Source organism: Balaenoptera physalus (assembly GCF_965194825.1).
Source record: "Balaenoptera physalus genome assembly, chromosome: 6".
NCBI lineage: Eukaryota > Metazoa > Chordata > Mammalia > Artiodactyla > Balaenopteridae > Balaenoptera > Balaenoptera physalus.
In genome coordinates this window covers 136,873,399-136,895,209 of record NC_138885.1, presented here as the reverse complement: position 1 = coordinate 136,895,209, position 21,811 = coordinate 136,873,399, and the positions used below count along the sequence as shown (strand labels likewise).

At 59.4% G+C, this 21,811-nt stretch overlaps 1 protein-coding gene across 11 annotated transcripts in view; it reads left to right on the top strand.

Annotated features, from left to right (window-relative positions):
* Window positions 1-21,811, top strand: part of HDAC4 (histone deacetylase 4) — a 291,774-nt gene that overhangs the window by 258,132 nt on the left and 11,831 nt on the right. For 9 of the 11 annotated variants that reach the window (XM_082466245.1, XM_082466244.1, XM_082466242.1 and 6 more), the window contains 7 exons: window positions 413-520; window positions 2,577-2,632; window positions 4,309-4,396; window positions 6,048-6,167; window positions 6,893-6,990; window positions 16,173-16,291; window positions 17,800-17,933. In XM_082466245.1, coding sequence (XP_082322371.1) covers window positions 413-520; window positions 2,577-2,632; window positions 4,309-4,396; window positions 6,048-6,167; window positions 6,893-6,990; window positions 16,173-16,291; window positions 17,800-17,933 — 723 coding nt within the window. The remainder of the gene's footprint in view (window positions 1-412; window positions 521-2,576; window positions 2,633-4,308; window positions 4,397-6,047; window positions 6,168-6,892; window positions 6,991-16,172; window positions 16,292-17,799; window positions 17,934-21,811) is intronic. The other 2 variants (XM_082466241.1, XM_082466240.1) reach the window with 1 other exon arrangement.

The following is a 21,811-nucleotide window of genomic DNA, read 5'->3' as shown; positions in this document are numbered from 1 at the left end:
CCTCTAATTCTAACACTTGCTACATTTGCTTTTGCTGATTGTTAGTGTAACTCAGCTGCAGTTGCAGTTAAAAAAAGAAGGGAACTAGGTAACCTTGACATCATGACTCCTAGCACGGAGTATTTTGGAGCAATTGAGAAAAGAAATGACACCTCAGAAAGGGGTAAGAATGCAGGCATGCTATTTTTGGTGCATTCACTGTTCTTTTTCTGTTTAGTATTTTTTGGCGTGTCTTCAAAAAAATAAAAGTAAGCCCGAATGAGGGCTGGGTGTGTTCTGTAATTAGTCAAGGAGAGACGGCAGGCTCTGGTTTCAGAGGCCGAGCACAGGGGCCCCTGGCTGCACGGCCACCCGGCCGGGATGGGGGGCGACCAGGGACGCCGGCCTTACCGCGGGCGTGGTGTCTTCACAGGTGGATAGCGACACCACGTGGAACGAGGCCCACTCGTCGGGGGCGGCCCGCCTGGCCGTGGGCTGCGTGGTGGAGCTGGTCTTCAAGGTGGCCACGGGGGAGCTGAAGGTCAGTGCGGGCCAGCGGGAGGGGTCCTGGGAGGACACAGCCCGGGGAGGGAGGGAGGGAGGTCCAGCCCGCCCGCTTCGCTCCCCCTCCAGACAGGCACCTGGCGGCTGTGACGGGGAGTAAGGGCGGACCCAGCTCTGTCATCACCGTCCAACCCAAGGGGACTTTTCCCACGCTTGTGAAAACACGTGTAACGATACAGCATTTCTCAAAAGAATTCCATCTCGGGAACACTCTACATTCTTACGGTGGCTGAAAAATCCCAAAGAGCTTTTGTCTTTATGAGTTGGGTCATCAACGTTGACCACTCATTAGAGTTTAAAACTGAGGCTTTTAAAATATTTATTAATTTAAATATAATAATAAGAGCTTAGTCGCTCAGCTGGACTCTCACACCTGCCTCTGCTTCCGTGTCTGGTGACGTGTTGTTTTAGCTGAAGCACATGAAGAAAATCTGGCCTTGCACAGATGCAGAACTGGGGAAGGAGGAGTATTTTAATAGCTTTTCCAGATAATTGTGGGTATTCTTCTTTGATGCTATGCCAAAATTCAACAAGTGACAGCTTCTTGAAGATGAGTTGCAGTGTGGACCCTAAAACAGCATCAGCGAGTTTGTCCTCCTGTACAAGAAATTCCGTCAGCCTCTCACGTGGAGCCGGTCATTTATCCTGACGTTTGCACAGTGCATAGTTGTTTGGAAATAGGGGCTCACTGGATCATATAGGTCTTCCAAATCTTGACACATTTTATTATACGGTGTCCAAAGCATCACTAATATTTGAAACCATGAATGTCACCACCCATCTCATCAGGAAGGTCTTCTCAGTGCTGGGAAGAGCTGGGCCAAATACAAGTTTTCCAAAGTTCTCGGTTTCACGGGAAAGCTCAAATCCCACCCCTGACAACAGCAGCTGTCTGTCATTTTCTTTGAGGTGACAGTCCCGTGGGTTATTTACACGCCTCCCCATCTCTTCGCACGGGTGTTAAAAAGACATCGAGGTTTAATGAAATTGATAAGTTTTACTGCTTCATCGGGGCACTGACAGGGAGCTTCCTTTTCCCTGCAAACGTGTGTGCCCAGGCCTCCTCCTGCCACCCTACCCGAAGGCCACCCGCCATCGCTGCCCGCCGCCAGTTAGCTCTCAGCTCCGCAGGAAGGGCACAGAGCCTTGCGGTTGCTATGCAAAGGCTCCCGGGGCATGGAACCCCTGGGGCCCACGTCCCCATGCAGAACCGCAGTGCGGGGTCCTGTGCAGGAACGGGGAGATAGTTGGGCAGCGCCAGGCGTGCCGAGGCGGGGCTCCCACCAAGTGTGCCCCCCCGTCCCCCTCTGAGCTGGTCTCTGCAGCAGGCTGGGTACACTTCCCACGCCCAGTCAGCGTGGTCCGCGGCCCATGGGTCTCTGTTACAGACCTCGACCGCACAGCTTCCTGCGCTGGTGAGACCCGGGGTGCCGGTCTAAACCGTTTTTATCATAATGGCTGCAGGATGGTTTGCAGAGGGTTCTTTTAAAGCATAAGTGATTCAGCGGTCCTAAGCAGGGGTGGGGGCTGAAGCTCCTCTCCAACCTCTGAGATTTTCCTTCTAAGCGTTGGTGATTGTTTTCTGCGTCGCTCAGTCCCCTGGGAACTGAGCTGCACTGACAGGGCACAGCATCTGCAGCAGCCGAGCCGTCTCCGTTTCATCTGCATCCAGGGTTCCCGTCAAGTTGCTTCCTGGGGATGCTGGTTATGATCAGAGGGGGACCGGGGTGCCCCTTCCACTCCTACCCTGATTCCCCAGCTGAGCAGCTCCCAGCCTTTCCAGCAGGCTGTCAAAGATAGAAAATCGGGGATGGACTCACCTTTTATCTTAGTAATTTGTGGTAACCAGCAGGCCTCGTTCAGAGAAGGGACCTAGATGTCTTTGAAGTGCTTACAGCCAGCCCTGTATCCTGCGCTACGTCTGTGTGCCCAGAAGGCAGCTGGAAACCGTGTCCTCACGCACACTCTGCCTTTTCTCACTGACCTGAAACCAATCTTTTGTCCCCATCTCTCCCTTTTGGTGTCGCGCGTAGAACGGCTTTGCTGTGGTCCGCCCCCCAGGACACCACGCGGAGGAGAGCACGCCCATGTAAGTACACACGCGGTCACTCTCGGGCAGGGAACGTGCGGCATTCTCGCACCTGCCCGTGCACGGTCCCCGCGCGGCCGGTCCAGCGGGGCGTAACTGTACGTGCAGCTCGAGCTGGTTATGGTTGGTCCCGGTGAAGAGATGCAGGGGCGGCGTGTGGAGGTGTGCAGAATGGGAGGCCGTGTGTGCAGAAGCGAGTCCAGAGGCGTTGTCTGGTTGTCAGGCCTGGGAGAGGGAGCTTCAGCTGCCCCAGAGGAGTTCTCGTGGTGCTTCCTCGTTCTAGAGCTTTCACAGTCAGGCCTCAGGTCTGCTCACGTGTGGCCTTCCATCTGACCTGCTCACGGCTTGGCACCGTGAGGCTGAGGTCCCAAGGTCATGACCACAGGGGTCAGCTCTCTGGCCTGTGTTTCGGGTTGTGGACACCCTGACTGTGCACATGAGAAGCTGGCCGAGGCGGCGGGGTTGACGTGCGGATTCAGGGTCCATCCTGGTCGAGGAGAAGCCGCCTGGGGGGAGTCACAGGACTTGACCCGGGGAGTTGTGCGCAGAGTGGACGCAGAAAACCCTCAGCGAGCGTGATGTCGGGGGCTCGCCCTCGGGCCCCGAGACAGCAGACACCGTGTTGTGGGTCGTCAGGACGAGGCGATGGGCGGTGGCGGGGGGAGTGAGCCCTGGTTTGTCGGCTGGTGAAGCAAGGACGGTGCAGACAGAGCCGTGGGGAGAAGCCGGAAGCGTGGGGGCAGCGCTGCACCAGGAGCCTGGCTTTCAGCCAACGGGCGGCGGAGCCCTCGGCCGCCTCGAATCCCCAGAGAGGGCGTCGGGGCCGGGCTTCAGGAAGGGACCCTTCACCGTAAAGGGAGCTGTCGTCCCCACCGTGCGGTCACTCCCTGGCCCGGAACGGTCCACGTGACTGAGGAGCGGACGCTGATTGTTTGTGGCATTTCGCTGAGTCACCTTTCTAATTCGAGTCTGAGCCATCAGATACTCTGAAGGGTGGGCGCAGATGGACCGAGATGGAATATGGAGGGACACGTCCGTGGAGGCTCTCGGAGACCGCACAGGTCAGTCCTGGGGCCAGCGCGGCCGGAGAGGCAGTGGCTGCTGGGACGCGAGGCTTCCCGCCGGGCAGCCTACAGCCCGAAAACAGACCCACCCAGGCTTCTCATTTTCTTTGGTGATTCAGGCAAAGGGAAATTCAGGTTTAGGAGATTTTCATTTTTACTTGACTCACTTTCTCAGCTTGTTTTTCCCGTTCTCTCAGAGACTGTCTAGAATCATTGTTATACACCTTAGAATATGGAAAGATGCGCAGTGAGCAAGTCAAATGAGTAACTTCGGTGTTCTGTGGGCCTCGGTGCCTCTTGACAGGTCGGTCAGTGCATGTTCTGGGAGATGCCTGGGGGCGTAAAGTGAGATGGACTCTCTCACCCTGGGAGCACTGGCGGCCTGCACGCAGGGACCGTGTGTGTGTGTGTGTGTGTGTGTGTGTGTGTGTGTGTGTGTGTGTGTGTCAATGATCAGCATCAGTTAACGTTTCCAAACCACTTGATCGGGAGCCACACGTTCGCCTCACCTTCTTAGACCCTCGTGAGATTCTAGAATGTTCTATCGCAAGTTGAATAAAAACTAATCAGAGCCCGGAATTTGTCTCTCTTTCTCCTGATTCTCGCCTGCAGGGGCTTCTGCTACTTCAATTCCGTGGCCGTTGCAGCCAAGCTTCTCCAGCAGAGGTTGAGTGTGAGCAAGACCCTCGTGGTGGACTGGGTGAGTGGGCCCATCCTTATCCCCCCACCAGACAGTGGGAGAGGGAGGCGAGCTTTTCCATCCCCACTGGCAATGGGATTTGGGGGCCTTAACTTTCTGGAAACTACCTCAAAGATGCAGAAAGTAAAAGCCCAAGCCTGTTAGGAGTCTGTTTGACAGCTTCCATCAGCCGGTCCTGCCAATAACCCGGCTCCTGAAGTGTCTAGAAACAGGCCCGTGGTTAAGGGCAGCAGCCGAAGGGCAATCCTTGCAAAACCTCGCTGGGAGGCGGGAGTGCAGGAGGGGGTGGAGCCTGGACCTCAACAGGGATCAAGGGCGTGGCCCGCCCTCCCCGAGCCAACGAGGCAGCTTTGTGTCACTGTCGCTCCCCGTGTAAAGGCCCTCCCTGCTTCTGCAGAGGGGAGCCAGTTTACGGTGGTTTAACCTCCTTCCCCATTTTCCCATGGGAGGGGCCACATCTGACAATCCCACTGCCTCAAAGGGTAAACTCTGTGAAAAACGCTATAGAATAACTGAACTCCAAAAATAGGTATACGGAGTCTTATGCTGGAGATGGGGATTCTAGGTGTTCACTTTACTCCTTTTTTAAGCCATATATGGTGGGGGCAGGGGCAACATTCTCTTTAGTATTTAAGATTTATTTCATCATTTTTTTTAGTTCAAAAGATCAGGTACATTGGGTGGGATTATCTTTTATGCTGCAAAGTCCTTCTCCTTTGGGCAAAGAAAAACCAAAACACAGCCCAGGACGCCCCCAAGCTCCGGGCGGCGGGCACTGGTCAAGGGGCCCATGGGGGCCACGGCTGCACAGCGTGGACTGTGGAGCCCGGTCTTCACACGCCCGGTGCCTTGGCCCCCGGGGGCCCTTCCCTCAGCGCCCCTTGGGGAGCAGGCAGAGATGCTGGGCACGTGTAACAGCTGAGTGCTGGAGAAGGTGGGCGTGCCTGAAGCACCCGCGGAAAGTGGCTGCTCCGTCTGGTGCTGTCTCAGAACCGCGTGTAAGGGCTCCACTGTCACGTGGAACAGCGCACAAGTGGTGCGTGAGTGCCAAGGCCCTGGTGTGTGCCCCTCGGCGGCGGTGGGCCTCAGTGGGATCCAGCTGGTTCCTCACTTACAGCTTTCCTTCCACTTTCCTACAATGAGCACAGAGAGCTCTCATAAATAGGATAAGGATTCTGAGCAGTTCCCCGGGGTTTAAAATCATGGACTCGTGTGCAGCCCTCAGTGTGCACGCTGTATGCAGCGGGCCGCCCCGCTTGTGTGCGTTAAACGCATGGTCACTGTGATTGGGAGAAGCGGTTTGTCGTTCCTGTTTGGGGCCTGGTACCCCCGACACTCCGCCCCGGGGATGGTCTCCCGTGTACCCCAGGGTCCGGTGCGGAGTAGGTGAGCGGCCGTGGTCAGCAACCTCCCCCGCCCTCACCCTCCGGGCTGTGACAAGACATTGATCAAATGACTTTGCCTGGAAAATCGCGGCCTCCGGGGAAGCTGAGACACGCGCCAAACCTGCCCCATGGGGTGCCGCGGGGGTGAGGAGGACGCCCCCTGGGGCCTCTTCCTTCTCTTCCCCGGGCCCCAAGGGCCCCGAGCCACGGGGCTCATCAGCCAGGGCCCGAGGGCACCTGCGCTGAGTCAGCCCCCGCCCTTCCAGGACGTGCACCACGGGAACGGGACCCAGCAGGCCTTCTACAGTGACCCCAGCGTCCTGTACATCTCGCTGCACCGCTACGACGACGGGAACTTCTTCCCGGGCAGCGGGGCACCTGACGAGGTGAGAGGGGCTCCATCCCGCGCTGGGCCTTGGAGGGGGCGTGAGAACAGGTGTGGCCACACCTGCGACGCAGAGCAAGGGCTCCCAGCGGGGCTGGGGGGCAGCCGTCAGCCTCGATTCCATCGCGTGTGCCCACACGGGCTTTATCTTGTCCAAGTACAGACGGAAAACAGGAGAGGATTCTGGTTCTAATCCAGACAGGCTGCAGGGTTTACGAGCGGGTGAGAGTGGGGCGCCCTCGTCCTGCAGGAGAGGCTGCCGTGTGCAGTCACAGCGCATCTCCAAGCCACGCCTTTCGTCCTGTCCCTTGGGTGGGGGCCATCCTCTCGCCTGTCCGGTGCCACACGGTGGGCCCCGGAGCGGCAGGATCCTGCGGGACACCCCGATGCCCCAGCAGAGCCCCCCACTCTGAACAAAGAGGCCCCGACAGTGGGGAATCCCACCCAAGGAAAAACGATCGTCTGCCTCTGGGTCTCCTTCTGGGAAGGAAGTTGGGAAGGACAGCCTTGCTCGCAGGGCCCTGTGGGTGCACACTTCCGGCCCCTCCCCTGGGCAGGGCAGCCCCACACGCTCCACCCGTGGAGGGGGACGGGGGCCCTGCCTCTGAAACTGCTCCATCGTTGAAGGCCGTGTGTTGGGGCCTTGGGGACCCGGGCGGGCTAGGGGCGCACCGGCGGGGCCGCCGGGGTCATGGTCTGTGACGCCCATCTCTCTCCTCCATGCAGGTGGGCACGGGGCCCGGCGTGGGCTTCAACGTCAACATGGCTTTCACCGGCGGCCTTGACCCCCCCATGGGAGACGCAGAGTACTTGGCGGCCTTCAGGTAAGAGTTCCGGCTTCCTGCCCCATGGGGCATTTAGGGAACAATCGGGAATTCCCCGACAGTGGCTCCAGCTCTTGCGGGGTTTACTGTTTTCCTTTGACCTTCATCTTCCTTCGTGAGCAAGCCCCCCCGCGACACGGTCCCCCGGCAGGGCCCTCAGCGCCGTGAGCGTGCGTCTGCAGGGACCAACCTTTCTGTCTCTGCGTTTTGGAGGAACGGGCTCTGGGGCTTCTCCCAGTTTGCTCTTTAAGCCAAAGGTGGCATCTTCAAGTCTGTCTTCTCACCTTCTGTCTGCAGTGTTCCTGTCTTGTGCATTAAATGAAAAACAGGAATCTGTCTCGGGTCTTAACAGTAAGAAAGTGATGGAGACCGAGGCAAGGTGTCAGAAAGTGTTGTGTTAATGAAAAGCGGGTGCTCGAATCTGAAAGGGCTCGTAATCTCCTAATTTTTCTTCCAAAAAACCTTTTGTGAGATAATGGGAAACAGAAATAAATATCCCTCCTTTACTGACATAAAAATCGAGAGACGACTCCCCATTCATCCCGGTTCCTCCACGTCTTGCTGGGCGGGTAGAATCGGGCTGCAGGGTGATGTTGTAAAACACAGTGTTTGCCTTTGTCATCAAGTGGCGATCTCTGCTTTGATCTGGGCCAGATGGAAGGGATTCCTGTGGCCAGAAATGTGTGCTCAGAGCATAGGTTTCCTTCTCCTGCTGGAGAAGGCGCAAGTGGCCTGGGGGGCAGCACCTGCCCAAGTGCGAGTCCCAGGGGCCCTCGGGAGGAGGAGAGTTCTGTTTGGTGGCGAAGCCGACAGACCTTCAGTCTTGGTTAAAAGCACCATGTCTGCACCAGGCATTGGAAGCCCATGAAGTTTCCAGGGGACTTTTCTCCCTTCCTCTTTGACTACGTGCTCTTGCTGTCCTGCATGCAAGCGTGTGTGGTGTGTGTATGTGTGATGCACACGCCTCTGTGTGGACACGTGTGCGTCTGTGTTGGTGTGTGTGTGCCTGTGGGTGCGTGTGCACGTGTGCGTGTCAGCGCAAGTGTGTCGTGTCTGGCGGGTGAGATTCCAGCAAAGGACACACCCGTAAAAGTTTGGCCGAGGACCCTGCCTCATGCTGGGGGGCGGGGGGCAGCAGAGGTCATGGGTCACGTGACCCCTCGCAGCATCTGCTTCCTCATCTGGAAACTGGGTCCTGGTCCCCAGCCTCAGGGTGGGTGTCCGGGTCTGGTGATGCAAAGGCCTGGCCCCAAGGGTGGCTCGGCCGACATGAGGCCTCTTCCGCAACCACTTAGCTCATGGAAATAACGGCTCAACAATGAAACTGGTCTGTGCAAATAGGAGTCCATCACCTCCTTAGAAGGCCTGCCCTGATCATCACCTGGATTGCTTTTTCCTCTGATCTCAGTGGTTTAATTTGGTTGTTTGTTCCTCCTCTTGATCAGATGTAATGTAATGTTGACATTTGCCCTCCCTTATTTAGGGGAGAAGGACTCCCCCAGTGGATACCACATCTGAAAGCTGCTCATGTACATAGTTAAATATCAGCTTCAGGAAATCTGAACCCACCATCACTGGTCGGGGTTGTCACGGCCTGTCCTGAGATGCCCTCCGGCCACCAGCACTTTGTCACCTCCCCCCAGAGAACCGGCCCTCTTAGGGGGCTTCCTTAGAGGTAAAGGGTCTGGACTCCGTGTAAGAGGCATAGATAGAGCCCGAGTGAACTCTGGGGCCTCGTGGGACCCAGTGTCGCTGAATTCTGGTGAAGGCAGAAAAGGCGGGGCTTTCTTTAAACTGTGGATTAAAGCTATAAAAATGGTGGTTCTCCCTTCCTTCAGGCCAGGTTCCGACTGGATCGGCCCCCAGGGCCTGTCTCAGTGTGCACTGGGCAGTCTGATCGGGGTGGAAAGGCCCGCATCCAGCCCAGCGGGCAGGCGAGGCAGGTCCTGGAGGTCCCCCCACCCCCCACCCCGCCAGCTTTGAGATGGACCTTTCACTCTGAGTCTCTGTTGACATTCCGTTTTAGTCTTCTGCCAAGCGTGTACATGATGATGTCCTATCAAATGAACTTTGTAAAGCTCAAATAGCCTCTTTGAAAAGGAAAATCGTTTCAGGATTTTTTTTTATTGATTTTAATGTAAAATAGCACTTTGAAGTTTACAATTTATGGTTCCCTGGGCATCGATCGGATGGGGGAAGGAGGGTCAGGATCCGTTTTCCCTCCTTCTGCCCCGCTCCCTGGGGGCCCCAGGACATGCGTGCCTTCATGCTTTCGAGGCAGCACCTTGTGCTCAGACCCACGCCTGCCTCCTTGCATTTCAGGAGATCAAGCCCGAGATGAAGAAGAGATAAGAAAATTGCCCCTAATGAAATCCAGAGGCAGCGGCACTTTCTCCTGGGCTTGGAGACTTGTAGGAGAAAAGGGAACCTTAATTCAAACCAGCCAGGCCAGCGGCTTTGAAGTTTGCTGAGCAGGGCTGAGGCCTCCAGGCCAGGAGATAATGATGTACTTTTCTTTAACCCCTCACTTACCTGCTGCCTGGCAGTGCACAGAGATGGAGCTGGGATTGTCCGTGCTCTTAGGTCGTAGTCTGGGTTTAAATGCGATATCGTAAAGGTTATCAGAGATGGCAGTGAAACTGGGTATTCGAGAGTGGAAGCTTTAACCTCTTGGTGAGTGAGAGTTGCCTTTAAATTGAGCAGCTGGGCAGGTTCATGTCATTCGCCGTGACCTTTCCAGCCTGGCACGAAGGTTGAAGCTCTTTGGTTTCTTCCATAAGGTATGTTTTGGTTTTTGTTAACTTTTTTTTTTCTGTTGTGCTAAAATATATATAAAACATATTGTTTGACGAGTGTACAGTTTGGTGGCACTGGCTGCATTCACGATGGCGTATCTGTTCCAGAAATGTTATGCCCCGAGGGCCCAGCGCTCAGGGCTGTGAAGATATTGACTTGAAACCTGCTAGAGGCAATTCTATATCTCTTTAAGGGCATCCACGTCTTTTCCTGTGTAGAGAGTTTGTCTGAGGACATTCTGCAGTGATTTTAGAAGCAAAAAAATATTAGCTAAAAACTCAGAGTTTCGCAATCCCGTGTTCAGCAAGCCGTCACTGTACCTGCATAAGAGGGGGCACACGCGGTACCGTCCTCGTGGGTGGCAGGGCCCCGAGCAGGTGAGGCGAGCATGTGATGACGGAGTGGGGCTCACACCTGCCCTCAGGTGAGGCAGCTTCCCGACCAAGCCCCGGAGGAAGAGCCGGGAGGGGGTGTCGGGGAGGGTGACGTGCCCGCAGGAGCAGGCCTGACGGTGGAACCCCCCTGTCTGACCCCGACGGTTCTGGAGCCTTCGAGGGCCTGGCCTGCACGGTCACCAGCAGTCTCGCAGCAGCTCGGTGACAGGCTCGGTCCCGGGAGGGGTGGACCACGCTGGGTCCCCTAGGGGAGCCCAGGAAGGATGAGGGCACCTGGCCGGGGCGGGGAGTAGGGCGGGGGGTCCAGCGAGGTCTCAGGGCGCTGGCGTGGGAGGAGGGTGGGCACACCAGGAGGGGTGGGTTTCAGGTGGGGCTCGGGACCCTCAGCTTTAGCAGATTTTCACACAAAAAGCTGGAAAGTGTTCCCAGTCTGGCAGCTGGGTGGCCACCGGCAACCCAGGAAGGACAGCCTGGGTGGGGGGGACAGAATGTTCTGGGTGCGGGAGCGAAAGGGACGTGGGGAGAGGAGACAGCGAAGACTGCTCTTCCGAGGACCTGGTGGGGAGCGGGAGCTGGGGGTGCAGCGGGCAGGTGAGCATCCCCGTGGGGCGGCGGGAGAGGCCCCCCGCCCAGGTCCCGCCCGGCCCTGCAGAGACCCGCTCCTCAGGCTGGGCTGGGTCTGCGGGCCCCTTGGCAGACTCACCGCCTCCGGCGTTCGTTCCCGGGGCACGCGAAGGGAAGGGGTGCCGAGTGCTGGGGGGCTAAGGGAGCAGTGAGGGGGGCGGGCTGCGTGCTCTGAGAGCCTCCGTGCCACCTGTGTGAAGGCCCAAGGATGGTGCCTGGCGGGGGCGGGAGGCTGGGCGGGCACGGGGCCTCCTGGGGGGTGACGGGAGGGACCTGGAGCGCAGGGATGGGAGGGGGCAAAGGTAGATTAGGGTCTGGAGTAGGCATGCACCCGCCCCTTCCAGGAGGCTGCAGGGGCAGGGGGAGGAGCGTCCCCACCTCAGCAGGGGGAGGCGGGGCGAGCTGAGTGCGAAGAGACCCGCGGCCTGTGGGGCAGCAGCTCCAGCGTGGGACGGGGGCTGTGGGCAAGGGCGGCCGGGCCTAGAGGGGCAGGAGCGGGGACGGCGTCCTGTGCGGACGGGTTTCAGCCTGCCCGCCAGGTCCAGCTCTGTCCCGACAGGCCGTGGCATCACCGACAGGCCGTGGCATCGCCGTCAGGGCGGCCAGGCCGGGGCAGCTGAGTTCCCGTCGTCACCATCTTTGTTCTGATTCTGACTCGCAGCAGAGTTCGGCTGCTTGACGAGCAGGTGCCCCAGCCACTCGCCTGGCGGTCCTGGTGGAGAGGACGGGGTCTTGAAAGGACACGGGGGACCCCAAAGCAGGGAGGCTCAGAGGCCACGCCCACCGTGCAGGTGTGCGGAGATTCCAGATCCCAGAGGGAACACACCTGCCCTCGCCCTGGCCCTCAAAGCAAGAACTTGCACAACATACAACAAAAGGAAGTTTTCAACGATCAGAATGCTGTGATGATTGAAACTGTGTTGTCAGGTACCCAGGCCACAACCTCCTGTAAAACCAGGTCTGGCTTCGGGGTTCCGCCGCAGCTGGTGTCCTCTGCCTGGTGTTTCCAGCTCACGGGCGCTCTCCTGGCTGGAGATGCCTAACTGCGAGACCAGCCAAAAGCAGGGCAGTGAGGGAGGAGCCCTGTGTGGGTGAAGCGTCCAGGGGCCGCGTGGATGGGGATGCCCAGGGGCCAGTTTGTGTGGACCATGCTTCCGGGGCACTTGGAGGGGCAGCAGGGACCCAGGGGCAGCGACCCGGCCTGAACCCCGGCTCCGGCGGAGGCCCCGGCGTCGGTGAGCACAGCCCCCGAAGACAACGCCTCGGCCTGCTGGCCGCGCCAGGCTGTGTGCCCCCGGCGGGTGTCGACCACAAGTGTGGTGGGTTTTGTGCAGGGCCCTGGTTGGGGGATGAATCGAAAGTTCCTTTCCTTCTAGAAGTTGAAGCTGACTGTTGAATCAGCTCTGGCATTTGGATTCCACTGTGGGATTTGGAGATGGTGTGTTGGTACGCCCCCTAATCTGATCACCTGAGGTTATGGGGTGGCTTGTAAGAAATGATTCTGGGAGCTGTGAGTGCCCTGTAGAACCACCTGGCACTGCCACCTTCCCGGAGCGCCCCTGGCTGGCTCGAGCGGGAACCGGCTTGTCAGTGACACCTGCCCCATTGCCCAGCCTGCCGTGCCCGCCTGCCCCTCAGCGGACGCCCAGCCCAGCTTTTCCCCGTGGCAACCAGGCCGCAGGTGTGGACCGGCCGGCGAGCTACGGACGGAGGGGCGAGCACGGCGTGGTGTCCGGAGCAGAGGCCCCAGGAGCGGGCCCAGAGGAGGGCTCAGGAGGGCGACGGGCCGCAGCGGCACGTGTGGTTTGCACGGCTCTGCCCACCTGAGCTCCACCCCCAGCATGAGCCCCAGGGGCGCAGAGGCTCTGGGACACCCGCTGCTCGTCCCTACAACCGTCTCCTCCCCGCTTTCCTCCTCGGAGGGCTGCACCCGGCCACCTCTTCTCTCAGGGATCGGCTCATTCGCCTCCTTGTAAGCGGGCGATCAGGGGTCTGCTACCCTGGGAAGCTCCCAGCCCACCCCTCTCTGCCCTCGGTTGCCCTGCAGAAGGTCACAGGGGACCCCATGGACGCACTCACCTTAAAGCGGTGGTTTGAGAGAAGGCCTCCAGCAGATATTCACATATTATTATTTTCAGGCTAAGCTGTTCCTTAAAATTTCATTCTAGAAATAAAATGTAAGGCCAGTTTCCTATTTGCAGAACCTATTAAATGGTGATGCGATTTCAGCCTCCCTCGGGCACGAGGGCCCTGGGTGGGGGGATGCTGCAGGGTTCAGCAGGTTTCAGCCTCCCTCCGGCACGAGGGCCCTGGGTGGGGGGATGCTGCAGGGTCCAGCAGGTTTCAGCCTCCCTCCGGCATGAGGGCCCTGGGCGGGGTGATGCTGCAGGGTCCAGCAGGTTTCAGCCTCCCTCCGGCACGAGGGCCCTGGGCGGGGTGGTGCTGCAGGGTCCAGCAGGCAGGCCGGCGGGATTGTCAGGAGTGCCGCCATCAGCCCTCTTCTTACCTGCGAGGAAGCCAAGTCCCGTCGAGGGAAGGTGACATTTGTCGGGGCTCAGGGCTCACTGAACATCAGTGCTGGAGACCCACTCGGCACACGCCTGGCATACAGCACCATTTCAGATTTTCTTACTTTAGCAAGTGTTTGGGATTACAACCTAGAGGGTCCCAAATCAGGAAAATGCAGTGAGTGTGTGTGTACATGTACATCAACGGTCCCAGCCGCTCACACTCGTGCCTGACAATGTACCCACACCTGCCGCCCTGCACACGCACACACACACACCACCCACACACCCTACCACACACCAACACATGGGATCAACTGTGCTTTACAGTTCGTTATGATTGGCTTTGGGGTGAAGCCACACACCAAGCACAGACACCAGAGACCCTCTTGGTATTAACTTCCTTTAATGGTGATTTTAACAGGGCTGTTTTTTTAATTTTGTGGGGGGATTAGAAATGCAATAGCTCAGCGATACTTCAAAGCAGAGAACTAAAGCCCCCCAACATGAACGTGCTTCAAAACGGCTGCCGAAGCTCTTCTTGAATGAGCTGGTGTCTGCATGAAATGTCTGTGGTTTTCATTGAAAAACTGTCTTGGCTTTAAAATCCATACCAAGACTACGGCTGAAACTGGTCTCCAGCCTGAAGACAAAGTTTATGTGACAAGAACTTCATTAAAATAATTGAAAACCAGTCTCCCTGGAATGATGAAGGCCCTTGTGGAGGAGCCCCCCCAGGTCCTGACGGGCGGACGGTGGCCTGTACCTTTGGGAAGACAGACCACATCTGCTGGGCGTGGAGATGAAAGAGGACAGTTCTTCCTGGATCCCCGAGGCATTCTCTCCCTCCTCCCTGCCTGGACCAGGAATTTCTCCACTTCCGGCCCCCGTGGCAGGACTGTTAACACGTACTCCAGGCCTGCTCTGACACAGATGCTGTGTTTAAAAGACAGCGCTCTCTACTTTGTGTTTACAGATTCTGGGAACTGTTGTGACAGTGTCCCAGTGGCACAAAGAAACACTAAAAGCTGGGGCTGTTGTCATGCGTGGTAGAACTTTACCAAAGTTGTAATGGCAGGAGTCCGGAGCGGGGTTGGCGAACTGTGGCCCATGGGCCGAGTCCCAGCATGTGTTTTTTAAGTAAAGTTTTATTGGAACACAGCCACGGCGATGCGCTCACGCGGTCATGTGAGGCTGCTTTCCCGTGACAAGGGTGGTGTTGAGACCACGTGGCCCAAAGACGGAAATACTCTCTAGCCCTTGGCAGGAACGCTTTCCAGCCCCTGGTCTAGAGTCACACACCGTGTTCCTGGGCCCCCAAAGCGGGGGGTGGTCCCCGAGGCACAGAGCCTGGATCCTTTGAAGCTGCTTTCATCAGCTGTGCAGAGACAGTTGCGGAGGAAACTGAACTGGGTGCAGCCTCAGAAGAAAGAAAAATAAAAGCAGGGAGATGTTGAAAGGCCCACCTGGTCCGTGACTCCCTAGTTCCGGAGGTGGGTTTCTCGGTGGGCGAAGTGCCAGGTGTGAAGTCGGTGTGGGTCTTTATGGCAGACTTTCACAGCACCTAACCCATCACAGGACAGACGTTCCCTGTGAAGCGCTCCTGGGGTCTTCCAGCACCCGGGCCAGGGCTTCCTGGCTCCGCACCACGGATCCTGCAGAGAAGGGCGGCCGGGTCTTCACCTGTGTGAGGCTCTCTGGGGTTCTCGGCCCTTCCACCACTTGAAATCAGAGGAACTCCTCAACAGGATTGCCATTCAGAATAGTTCCTAGATGGAGAAACATTTAGTCTTGAGCATTTTGTTTCTTCGGCCAAAGTTGTTGTCTTCCGGGGTTGACTTTGCCAACCTAAGTGGCAATCTCACCCTTTAATAAAAGCTGAACGAGAACCTGTGGGGGCTTTCGGGGTCCGCCCTGCACCCTGTGGCCGTGGCGCTCTCTGGAGTTCGGCACATGGCGGGGGACCGTCGGACGTGCCCAGTGCGCTGACCCCCTCCCGCGCGGGCCTCTGAAGACCTGGGGTGGGAGGGGGTCTCAGAGGTGAGGAGCTGGGCTCGCATCCCGGGGAAGCTGCGGGACGCAGAGCAGCCCCTCCGTCCAGTGGCCCAGAGCAGCAGGCAGGGCTTTCCAATGCACGGTGCGATGCCCAGGCTCCTCCAGCCAGGGATGGGGGGCCGAGTCGGCAGAGGCTGCCAGCGCCGGCAGCCACGTGGCCCCTGCTTGGCCTGCCCTGGAGCCCAGGCCCCGCGCCGTGGTCTGCCCAGCCCGCCCGCACGGGGCAGGAAGGAGACGGAAAGTCAGGGATGGTTTTCCAGACGCAGTGAAGCTGGCTCAGGGCACAGACACGAGCGCTTGACTTGGTGTGGGTCTCTCCAGTCTCAACCGAAGCGTGATTTACAGAACAAGCCGGTACAATTAGGCTGCGAGCTGGGGGCGCAGGGGCGTTGTGTTAACAATGCTTTTCCCCCGCTTTTCAGGTAGACTCTTCCCCTTGTTTCTCGAATGTAACTTCACCGCTGAACTTCTCTGTGTTTAGATTTCTAATCGGTCAGTCCTCTTATAAATTTGGTCATCGGTTTTCCCTTTAGAGATTCTAAGCGTTGGATTTCTTTTTAATTAGCCTAACACATCCCCCTGGCACACGAGCAGCGGGTCGTTTGGTCAGTCGTACGTAGCCCACGGTGTGGCCTGGCGGGGGAGGGGGCAGTGGAAGGGGAGCACCTGCTCAGCTACGCAGCCCTGCGTCCCCGGTGCTGGGCGGTGACCTCGAGGCCCTGACAGCCGGCGCTGGTGGCCGTCCAGTCCCCTCCCCAGCTGCGTCCTCGGCTGACGCGGTGTCACCTCCTTCCGCCCTTCGCAGAACTGTGGTCATGCCGATCGCCAACGAGTTTGCCCCAGACGTGGTGCTGGTGTCATCAGGCTTCGACGCCGTGGAGGGCCACCCCACGCCCCTCGGAGGCTACAACCTGTCCGCCAAATGTAAGTCGGGTTTGCAGGTGACCCGGGAGCCCGGGGCGGGGGGTGCTGCTGTTTGGGGATCAGGCGTCAGGGGCGCTGGGTACGCCAGGCTTCCTCTTCCGTGACAGCGGAAGGAAACTCCATTTTACGTCTTACCATAAGCACGACGCCGGCACCCCCATAGAACACGGGGTGAACAGCAGGCTCGTGTAGACCGGGAAGCCGCCGCGGGGGTCTCTGCCCAGAGGTCGTGCTGGCATGAGGTTGTGCAGCCCGCAAGCGCGGGGCCCGCGTGCTGGTGCTGTCAGCTGGCGGCCGGGTCCACAGTGCTCCTGGGAGCTGTCGTCCCACGTGGGGTGGGGGGCTGGGAGGGGAGACCCTAAAACCCGGGAAGACGGGCGTAGCCGGCAGCAAGTTTACTTCGGAGTCGGAGGGGAGGAGGGCCTCTGCTTCTGCTCTGTCACAGCAAATCGTAAAGAAATGAAAGCTCCTCCCCCGCCCCACCGCCGGCCTCCAGCCTCGGTCCACAGAAGGGCCCCCAGACGACCCCGCCGGCCACACTGCCCGGCCCCCCGGGTGTCGCAGTGGTCCCGGTGCCTGGGGTTCTTCCGGGGCCCCTAGACGCGGCCCTGGTGACTCACGCGAGGCCCAGGGGGCCCTGTGCTGGCCGTCAGTGGGGATGGTCAAGGAGAGCCTGTCCCTCACCCCACACGGGGAGAGCGTGGGTCCGCGGAGACGAACAACGGAAACAAAGGGCAGCCTCTCCGAGTCCACCTCCCGGGGGTGGGGGGCGAGGGGCTGACGAGGTGACCGGGCCGAGGGCAGAAGTGCCAGGGAGCAGAGCCCGACATCGGGCCCGCTCTGCCGACGGCCAGCCTGTGACGGGGCTAGTCACGCAGCCTCGTTTTCCCTGGCTCCCTAATAAATGTCAGACTGTTCTGGCCGAGGATGGTAATATCATTACCCATCGGGCGTTTTCTGCCAGGGGGAGGGTGACATGGGTGCGGTGGAAGGGCTGTGGCTATTGATGAAAGCCAGATGTCCCAGACGCGGATGTACGAGAGCCCTGGAGGGGCACACGTGGTGCGGACGCGTGTGAGTGTATGTGTGCACACATGTGCTGGCACATCGGCTGACCAGAAACCCCCGGGCTCTGGGATGGGCGTGGCCACGCCTTAGCAGCTGCCCTGCCCTGCTCTTGCCTCCTGGCCTCTGCGGTTCCAGCAGGAGAGGGATGAGGGGCTCCCCCCGGGGTCCTCCCCGCCCCCAAACGAGATGGTTTGCGGCACCGTGAAATCAAAGCTCCGAGATCGTAATTCCTATTCCCAAGGAGATCAGAAAGAATCCCAAACCCAAATTCTTCAATGAATTTATTACAATCCAGCCTGGCTTCTATTAGGTGTCTCCGCGTGCCAGCCCCTGGGTCTCTGCAACATGATGTGATGCACTTCTGGATGCTTTGATCCACTGCCAGGTGTCGGCGCCACAGCCCGGCCTTGCCCTCGACTTGGATCTCGTTTCCCTTGCAGGTTTCGGGTACCTGACAAAGCAGCTGATGGGCTTGGCTGGCGGCCGGATCGTTCTGGCGCTGGAGGGGGGCCATGACCTCACAGCCATTTGCGACGCCTCGGAAGCCTGCGTCTCTGCTTTGCTGGGAAACGAGGTAGGAGAACAGGAGACGGCGGCTCGGGGCCCACGCGGCTCAGGGCCAGGGCTGCTCTGCTCAGCTGTCCCCGCGGTGTGTGCGCTCTCTGCCACCCGTACCTAGGAGGGCTCTCACACGCCTGACCAGACCATCTGGTTGTGGCCAGAAGGAGGTGGGCAGAACGGCAGAACCCGTTTCTCTTGGGAAGAGGGTTCAGGATCAGTCTTTCAAAGGTGCTCAGCTTTACGTGTGGGTTACGGGGAGAACGCCTTAACTGGTGTCCTCCTCGTGGACGGTCGGGTCTCTGGGGCGTTCTAAGGCAAGTCCTGGGGGAGGTGTCACCACTCCATCTCGGGGGCCGGGGCATGGGGCCCCGATCCACTGCGGCTCTCCTGCTGCTCTGCCCCTCGGGTGACGTCCAGGGCTGGGCTCGGCGCTGTGGCCTGACGGCCCGGGCTCAGGGGGTCGGGACTGGACCAGGAGGGGGAACTTCGCAGGGTTTGAGGGAGGGAGGGCCACTGGGAGCGTTCCAGCCCCAAGCGCCATGCGGTCCAGCCGGGGCTCCTCACGCCCACCGGTACTCCTGGTAGAGGAAGCCCCCCAGCCGCGGGGAGACCAGACGGGGCGGGCGAGGTGCTGCCGGGGTTGGTGCTGAGAACCTCAAGTTCGTGACGGGCTTGATTTTTAGGTTCCACCTTGAATTTCAGAAATGTGCTCTTCCTGAAACTTTAAATCCGTCCATGGCCTTTGGACGTGGGGTCACGTACCAACCTCCTGACCCCATCAAAGGAGCTTGGGAGGTGCCCGCCCGCCCACAGCGTGGCTTTCTCTTGCTGCGTGCTGTGGTGTCACCACAAAGGCCCAAGGAAAGAGCCGCTGGCATTCGGGCAGCGCAAGCCCAGTGCCCTGGGTCACCGGCCCAGCCTGCGGCAGGGAGGCGCCCGGGGCCCAAGCTCTCCAGACACAGAGGGCCCACGCGGGGATACCCAGAGACAGCTGTGGGCCCTGCTCTCATGCCACCCCTGGGACTCGCCTCCCTCACCCCATCAGACGAAACGGGGCTTCTCCAGGTTCGCAAAGCGCAAGGACGCTCTCCCAGCAGGGTCAGGGTGACCTGGTGCCCAGGGGGGTGGCCGAGTCCAGCCCTAGGACAGGTGTGTGCTTTCTGGAGCAGCACCGCCCGATGGCCGAGCTCAGGGGCAGACGGGGAGGGCTGGACCCCCGGCACGGAGGCCGAGAGTAGGACCCGCGGCCAGAGTCGCAGGCCCGGCTCCCCGTGAGGCACTGCCTGTGCGGCCACCTGCCCGTGGCTGTCCACAGCCTGGGCTCACGCTCCCTGGCCGTCCACTAGGACAGGCCGCTGGCTGGCAGCCGGGGTGTGGGCGGCGGGCTCCAGTGGGCGGGCACCCGGGATGGCTCCGTTTTCCCCTGACAACCTTTGTGTGTCATGGATGGTCATTTCAACCTAAGTCACAGGTCCTGGATCCAAGGTCCTGGTGGCATCTCTCCTTCCCGGTCGGCCGGTTAGCCACACGCATGAATGTGCCCCAGCAAATACCTGTTTGCTTCCCAAAGTGTCCACGGCTTTTCACCTTTCCTCTCTTCGTATAAAGCAATCTCCCCCGTAAATTTTACCAGTAGAAGGTAACTGATTTATATATTCAAACCATCCTGAAGCCTTTTGATTTTTAGAGCCAGTTATTTTAAAATAACAGTAGAGAACTCGGCTTTCAACTAGGCCTGTTCCTGCTCTTCTAGCAAGAAAATGTTCTTTTACTGAAACACATCAAAAAGCAGGACACACTAGTTTTATCGAGGTCTCTTAAAGATCTTTTTAATGCCAGGAAGTTGGACGGCGCTTCACCCCTCTGCCCCGCAGCCTTTGATGAAGCTGATACCGGGTGCGAGGGCGGCTCGCACCCACGGGCAGCCAGCTGCGGACGGCAGCCTGTGCTGGGAGCGCCCACCCCCAGAGCCGGCCGCCCGCGGTGGGACAGCAGAGGGGCCCCCGCAGGGCTGGGTCTGAAGGTCGGCCTTGCTCCAAGAGTCAATGTGTTGGATAGTTTGAGCTTCAAGCTGTTTGCAACCCTTAGTGACAGTGACAGTGAAATGTCACTTACTCGGAGTGCGTGGTGCATGCAGACCTGTGGGGAGCCCACTGCAGGGCCCAGGGAGGGGCCCTGGGCAGGTGGGTAGTCACTTCTGCCGTTACATGTCACCCCCAAGGGGAGGTTTCTTTGGGGCCGATTCTCTATTTAGTCGTGTGGCTTTTCAGGGATAAATGCCACCCTTTCATTCAGCCCAAGTTCATGATCAGGGGAGGAGGTCACGGAGGACTAGGTGACCCGCAGCCTGGGGGAGAGGCCTTCACGCAGGAATGTCGCTCCTTTGTCACGTGGTTATGCTCTGTGAGGGTGCGGAGGGAAGCTGCAGCAGATGTATAGGTGAGACGGGGACCGCGGAGCGCGTGGTCCGCCTCCAGCCCGCCAGGCTTCTCCTCCCTCATTCGCTCCAGCTCACGGGCGCCCACCTCACCCAGCGGACGCCTGCGGGGCGCACGGGCCCAGGTGCGTGCCCTCCCCTCTCCGCCTGGTCCCCCAGACCTGAGCTCCCCGATGTTCAGAAGGCGGGCCCGAACCCCTGTTCTTAAAAGTCGAGGGAGCCGGGCCCGCGGGGGGCTGGCCATCACGGTCACAGGGAGCGGGGGTGAGGCGCTGACCGCCCGGCCCAGCAGCAGGGCAGCTCCCGGGGCCGCGTCCCCACTTGTCCAGCGCTGACCGCCAGGCTCTCGCTATGGGGCTCGGGCGTCAAGAAGCTCCTGTGTTCGCAGTGCTTGCCTCTTGTGGTTGTTTTGTTTGTTTGTTTAATGCCTTGTCCTCTTTCAAGAGGATTTCAGCAGTGACAAAAATACCAGTGAGACTGACCCTGGGCCAGCAGTGGGCTGGCCGGAGGTCAGTGCACGGACACAGAGGATGCTGTCTGCCGTGGGGGAGGGAACCCGGGCCTGTGTCCCCCTCAGCTATGGGGGCAGGGCTGACGCATCTTGGAAAGTGCTGTGAACATTTGGTGGCTAGACTAAGCCGGCCGTGGTACCCAGCGGCTTCCCCGGCGCGTGACGACGGAGCAGGCTGCCCGCCACGCCAGTCGAGTTTCCAGGCCAGAGCCTGCGCTGCATCGGGGGTGTGGGCCGCATGTCCCCATGTCGGCTCCCCTTCCTCTCCCACGGGACGGGCGCTCGCCTCTTGAGAAGCTGCCCTGCGTCCTCTGCAGGCGAGAGGGGCCCCCCCCAGCGGGAGGAGTGCCCGCCTCACAGCAGCCCCCCTGCAGGGACAGAGGAGCTGCGGGGAGGGACCTGAACCTGCCTCCTGAGCCCCGGGGATGTTGTCGTGGGCGCACGCCCTCCACTGTCCGCTGAGTCTCAGTCCTTTCACCTCTTATCGAAAGGAGTCACAACCTTTAGCCCCTTATGGTTTATTTTTACTGTTTAAACACTGTGTTGAGAACCAGCCTGACCAGTTCCATAAGCCTTTGCGTTTTCACCAGAAGGGCTATGAAAACACGATGCCGACTGGTCCCAGATAATCGCCGAGTCTGGCGGTGTCACCAGATGCAGTTCAAAGTGCAGAGGCCGTGGAGCTTGAGCAGGCCGACGGGCAGCTCCTCCCGCAGGGAGGGCACCCCCCCCCCACCTCCCAGCCCTGCAGGAACCCCGAGGAGGGCGCCTCTGGGGGAGGGTGTCACCGCTGGGCACTGTGCGTCCTGAGTGCCCACAGGAGAGCTCGGGCCGGCGGGGATCTGGCGGGCACTGCAGCCACAGGGAGTGACCAGGCGGGGGCCCCCGGCCAGTCCTGAGGGGAGCCAGCAGGAGGGCTGGGACGGAGTCAAGGCTGGGACTG